General features: G+C 42.5%; 1 protein-coding gene across 1 annotated transcript in view; it reads right to left on the reverse strand.

Moving 5' to 3' along the window:
• The window catches only part of TUBB6 (tubulin, beta 6 class V), a 7,835-nt gene extending 2,345 nt beyond the window's left edge, over positions 1-5,490 (reverse strand). Inside the window, exons 1-2 of the mRNA XM_009318529.1 lie at positions 5,386-5,490; positions 4,185-4,295 (exon numbers count right to left, since the gene is read on the reverse strand). Of these exons, the coding sequence (XP_009316804.1) occupies positions 4,185-4,245 (61 nt within the window). The 5' untranslated portion in view covers positions 4,246-4,295; positions 5,386-5,490. The remainder of the gene's footprint in view (positions 1-4,184; positions 4,296-5,385) is intronic.
• Between the last annotated feature and the right edge of the window lie 25 nt (positions 5,491-5,515).

Below are 5,515 nucleotides of genomic sequence, written 5' to 3' on the forward strand. Positions count from 1 at the left end.
ACAAATTCACTATTCTTCAGGATCTGCAAAGCAACTTGCAAAATCGGGTTACTAACGTTTCATGAGCCCCTTAGTTTCTCCCCAAGGCTTCCATTTTCCTTTTATGTGCCACTCAGTTTATTAAGATGGACAGTCTGGATCCTTTGCTATGTCACTATTTTGTTGTTACTTAGATAACAAGGAGGATTAAATGGGGGACCAGTTTTTTTAATACTCCTGTTCCTCACAGTGACTACTACATACACACATTGTGCCACTGAACTCACTTAGTGGTACTCTTGTGAGCGGTATTCAGGAAGAGCAATAGTTTCAGAATTAGGTATAGGGCTGTCAGCTTCTGCGTTGTTCTCCAAGACCTTCCCCTTCCTTCCTATGACCATGTCTCATTTCAATTCCCAGTGCACTGTGTCGGTGCCAAACGCATGAATCAGGGAAACTGCTTGCTGGGATATTGTTCAAATACGATGCACTTTATTTTCACTGAATAAATGCTTGGTTTCCTCATTATGTATTTGGTTGTTAATGCATTGTTCTATATGTTGCTATATTTTTCTCTCTTTGAACCTAGGGAGCTCAGCACTTCCTGTCCAGCTGGGCAAAGCACAAAGTAATATCCTTCCAGAATTAAATATGTTTGTAACCATCTGCAGTCTGCTTGAGCAGACCCCCTACTACAGGTAGGGCAGCACATCAGGATGCACACTAACAAGCAGACATCACTCCAAGATGCAGAAGGATCCTAACAGAGCTAAATTCTGAGTTTAGGACTTTATTTTATAGATTGCCCCTTGTGTAAACATCATATCATCCTTCTTCAGTGGGCAGTGAGATAAGGAGAGAATGGAGAATAGGAACAAAGAACAAGGTAAGAGGAGAATGGCAATTACTCTCACAAATGTAGAAACGGTATTTTCATGGGGGGAAAAAAGAATCAGTAGAGACTGATTTTACTTGCTTTTGCTTAGTTTGCAAATTAAGTTAGGAGGTACAATGCCTAACACAGAGGTGGACCTGTCCTCCTTCGGGCCCTCCACTGCACTAGACTCCCTCAGTCTTAGTCCGAGTCACACAAACTCCTGGATGCCCACACGACTACTATCACCTCTTTCTATTGCACTTATACAACCTTTGTATTTAAACTGCTGAGTGGAACTGTAGCAGCAGCTGCCTACACCAATACTAGTGGCTTCCTTCCAGCCCACAACTATCGACTGCTCCTGTGGTAACACTGCACTTTGTCCACTAGTCAGCCACCTGCCGAGGGTCTCCAACATTTTCATGTGAGGTTTCCTGCTGTGCACATGTATATGCCCAGTAATCTGATACTTCCAGACCCACTGGCTCTATAGCACTGTAAGACCACTACCACCACACAGAACATGTACAACCAGCCCTGGAAGCTCCAAACTTCTTACCCATGACAATACAGTACAGTCTGGAGGTGCCATGGCTCTGACAAGGCTGCCACACACCTGGAAATCTTGATCATGCTCCTGTGGAACCCTACTGGATGCCCTCCGCTTATCAGGTACCTACCAGATCTCTGAAAATCTTAGACAAACACATAAAATTACCGAATTCCACCAGGACTAAATCTCTAGGTGGAAAATGAGCCTGTGTCCACAAAAATCAGGACTTGGCAGATCTTTTGCCAATCCTGGAAGCTCTGCATTGTATGCAGCCCATCTCTAGCAACCTACCTCTGCCTTTTTTCACTGTGCATTTACCGACGTCTAAAGGTAGGCTACACAAAGCAATCCCACAACTTATCTGCGCTCTTGGTACCTAATCACACATGTTCAGGTTGAGCTGCACATGCACAAAAGCCATTTGTCTAATGGTCAATTTATTTTTTAATCCCTAAAATGGCAACTATTTCCTGCAATCTTCTTTCACTCCTTTCCTCTCTTCACTGCTTGAAATAAAAGACAAACCTGAGCAGAGAGATCAGTAGCTTGCACACTAACACTTAGAAACCCAATACGAACAGCCTTGGTGCGGAATACACGGTATGATTTAGAGAGGGAAGGACAGCTCCTTTGACTGGCTAACAGCCATTTTGTGGTTGCCCCTACCAGTTCAGACAACTTAAATTGGGGTGGTATCCATACAGCAAAGCTAGCAAGGGCGTATACAAGAAAAGAATGACAAATGCAAAAACGTACAAATGAAAACTGGTTAACAAGAGGAGATACATCAGAGTTCACAGCAGTTCCTGGTGGGCAATCGTATGCTGTTAGAAGGCCAGGAGACCTGCTGCTCTCATACAGCAAGATCATTCCACCTGCGCTTCTTCACCTTTTAGGTCACTACCCTGTCAACACAAGCATTAAAGCACAAGGATTATTTTGTGTCCATCTCAGTCTCCTGCTGGTCTGAGCTAAAATTACTGTGTCTGGAGTGCGTGACCATGTACTCAATATACATGAATGAAATCCTGATTGATGGTCCACGGTTACTTGCTATGGAGACATGGGTACATGCAGGTATATACAAGCAGAGGCGGAAAACATCTCCATTAAAATGAGCCCTAACAGCCTGGGGTACAGCAAGCATGGAACTGCCAGCTTCTGCCACAAAATCCTTTGTGGGTCCAGGCTGGTTTTTTAAAAGAGAAAACAAAATGCTTTGTTGGCTTTTGACACAGAAGATCATTACTTCAGCGCTCAGGCAGCCATTCTGCATTATTCAGCAGGTTGGGAGGACAGTGCCTGATGTTGGCAGGGGCCTCTGTCAGATACGAGTTGATCACATGCTGTTGGTTCATTGTTGGTTTGGCAGGAAGGGAGTACAGTGAACTGGAGGACTATTGTTGAAGACACTCTGAATTGATTTTGCTCTGATTTTACTGGTGGTATGCCAAACTGTAAAGCTCCAGCTCAGGTATTTCCATAGGTCAGGTGGATTCACTTTCAGAGGGCTTGTGTGGTCCATGCAGGAAAAAGGGAGTGAAAGGAGAAACCTGAATATAGAAACATACTTCATAAATCTGCCTATGTCTATGGCTTTTCTCCCCAAGCTTACTTCTACTTGTTGTAATTTAAAATTCCTTTGAAAGAGACCCTTAACATCGCTGCCATGGAGTATACAGGAGAACAATAGGGACAGCATTGGAAGTTTTATGTCAGTTAAAGGGTTAAAGTAACTCTGTATGGCTTCTGACTCCCCACCTCAAAAGCAACAACCCACACTTAAGTTTGTTTTATACCACCCAAACAATGTTTTTCTTTTCTCTGTCTGTCTCTGGCATTGTTCCTCCCTTATGTTAACACAATATACCAAACTAAGTTGCAACCTAAGCTTGCCTTGGCAGGAGGAAATGTTTTGTGGCTAGTGCAGACTTGGAAACCAAAAGGACATGACAATTCTCACAGTAGCTTTCATTCAGACTTCCTGTTTCAGCAAGTGGATCACTTCACTTTCACACACTGTTTCTCCTTTAGTGCAAAGGGACCAATAATGCTTCTGTACTTTGTAAGGATGCTATGAAATTTAATCCTGGTAATGTGCATTTTTAAGCTTAGATGGAAAGTACTACGGAAGTCCAAAGTGAAATAGTAAAGGCTAGAACAACCCTCTGCAAGAACACTGCAAAACCAGAAGTTCCCTGCATGCTCTCAGACTGTTCCTCATTATGTTGGAAAACAACCCAGTAACTGGCTATATATGACAATGTTTTCCATATTACAGTTGGTCTTCCTCCACTGTTTACTACACTGTAAGGACCTGCTCAAAAAGTTGAATTACACAGCCTATAAACAATTTAATGCTCAAGCATTTAATGTGAATTTAGGAGTAGTCTGGCTGGTGTATAGTTGAGGTTTCCCTGCTCCCCCCCTCCATTTTCTGCAGAATTTCCATGCATTTTGTTGTAAAGAATCCTGTGGTCTCAGGATTTCTCTGGAGTTCATATACATAGGATTCAAATGTACTTTATCTGAATACCATAGGAAATTTTCAGTAGTTTGCTAATTGAAGGAATGATTAACAGCAGAATGACTTTTTCAGTTAACAGGATCTTTTAGCTGACTTACAGATAATTGGAATTGTATTGTTAAGCTATTAGGATTTCTCAGTACTAACAATCACTTTGGAATAGGGAGCTTAAATGCTTTTTGACCATTCACTTGGTAATCAAACATCTGTTGGATAGTTTTGTTTTTTAAAAAGTGACATCCACATACCAAAGATGAAATTATCAGGCCGAAAGAGCTGACCAAAAGGACCAGATCGCACACTATCCATGGTTCCCGGCTCCAAGTCCACTAAGACTGCTCTTGGTACGAATTTCTGGGCTACAACAAAAAGTAAGCATGCCCTTAATGTTCTGAAATAAGCTAACACAGTTACAGCTCTCAATACACAAGTACATTATGTCTCATATTATTAGCCTAATATAGATTGTACATATATAAATATTTCCTTACAGGAAGTCATGGCGGTGAAAAAACCCAGTACCACAGGAACAAATCAATTCTGCTTGAAAAACAGACCTGATATCTTTTGGGTCCTACAGATGACATATCACATTTTGTAAGTTCTTTTTTAGCCATAGATATGAGGGAGGGAAGTTTCTGATTAGAAAAAATGGTTGACATGTTCTTTATAAGAAAGTAGACAATCTTTTCTGTGAGTAATGGGGTGAGTGGAGGGTTTATGTTCAAATGATCCCAGTACATCTCACAAGCTTTTATGCTTGAAGGCTTCACCTCTACTGAAAGACCTACTTGGTGTAGGTGGCAAACAGTAGTAGTCAGCACATCTACCACAAAGCACAAAATAAAGAATCTGTATCCAGTTGAAATTGTTCAAGGAAACTCAGGTAAATAAAATGAATTAACCTGAGCTGGACAAAAGATGAAACATTCGCACTTGCAGGTTCATGTCAATAGACCCAAGGACTCATGATCCCCATTTTACACTGTTAACACCCTTCAACACCAGACTGACTCAGAGGATTTGGGCGCCTTTGGCATCTTATTAATGAATCACCGTTAAGTTCTCCATTACCTGTGGCCACACCCTCTCAGTCATGAAATCAGAGTACTACAGATGCAGGCTCATATAACCAACAGTTTAATTTGAGGCAATCGATAAGACACATCTGATGAAATAATCATACGTTAAAAGAGCAAATGCCTAGCACGGTATTAAATAAACAAACTCCACCTCCAGCCCCTTGTGCCATTTCTCTCTGCCTGGGGAGGCCACACCCAGTTATCAGTTTATAAGAAAGTGCATAATGGGGTGAGCTGGGATCAGCTGATGGCACGCGAGGAGCGTGACCACATGTGTAACGCAGCTTCACAAACCCGTTCACTCCGACGTCTGTGCCCCTTCCCACGGCGTCCCCTCTTCCCGCACCCCTCCCCATCCCACACTTACACGATGATTCATTGTAGTACACATTGATCCTTTCCAGCTGCAGTGCTGAGTCACCGACATAGCCTCCGGCTGGGTCGATGCCATGCTCATCGCTTATCACTTCCCAAAACTAAGGGAGGAAAAGGAGAGG

The sequence above is a fragment of the Pygoscelis adeliae genome, unplaced genomic scaffold, assembly GCF_000699105.1.
Source record: "Pygoscelis adeliae isolate BGI_AS28 unplaced genomic scaffold, ASM69910v1 Scaffold42, whole genome shotgun sequence".
NCBI lineage: Eukaryota > Metazoa > Chordata > Aves > Sphenisciformes > Spheniscidae > Pygoscelis > Pygoscelis adeliae.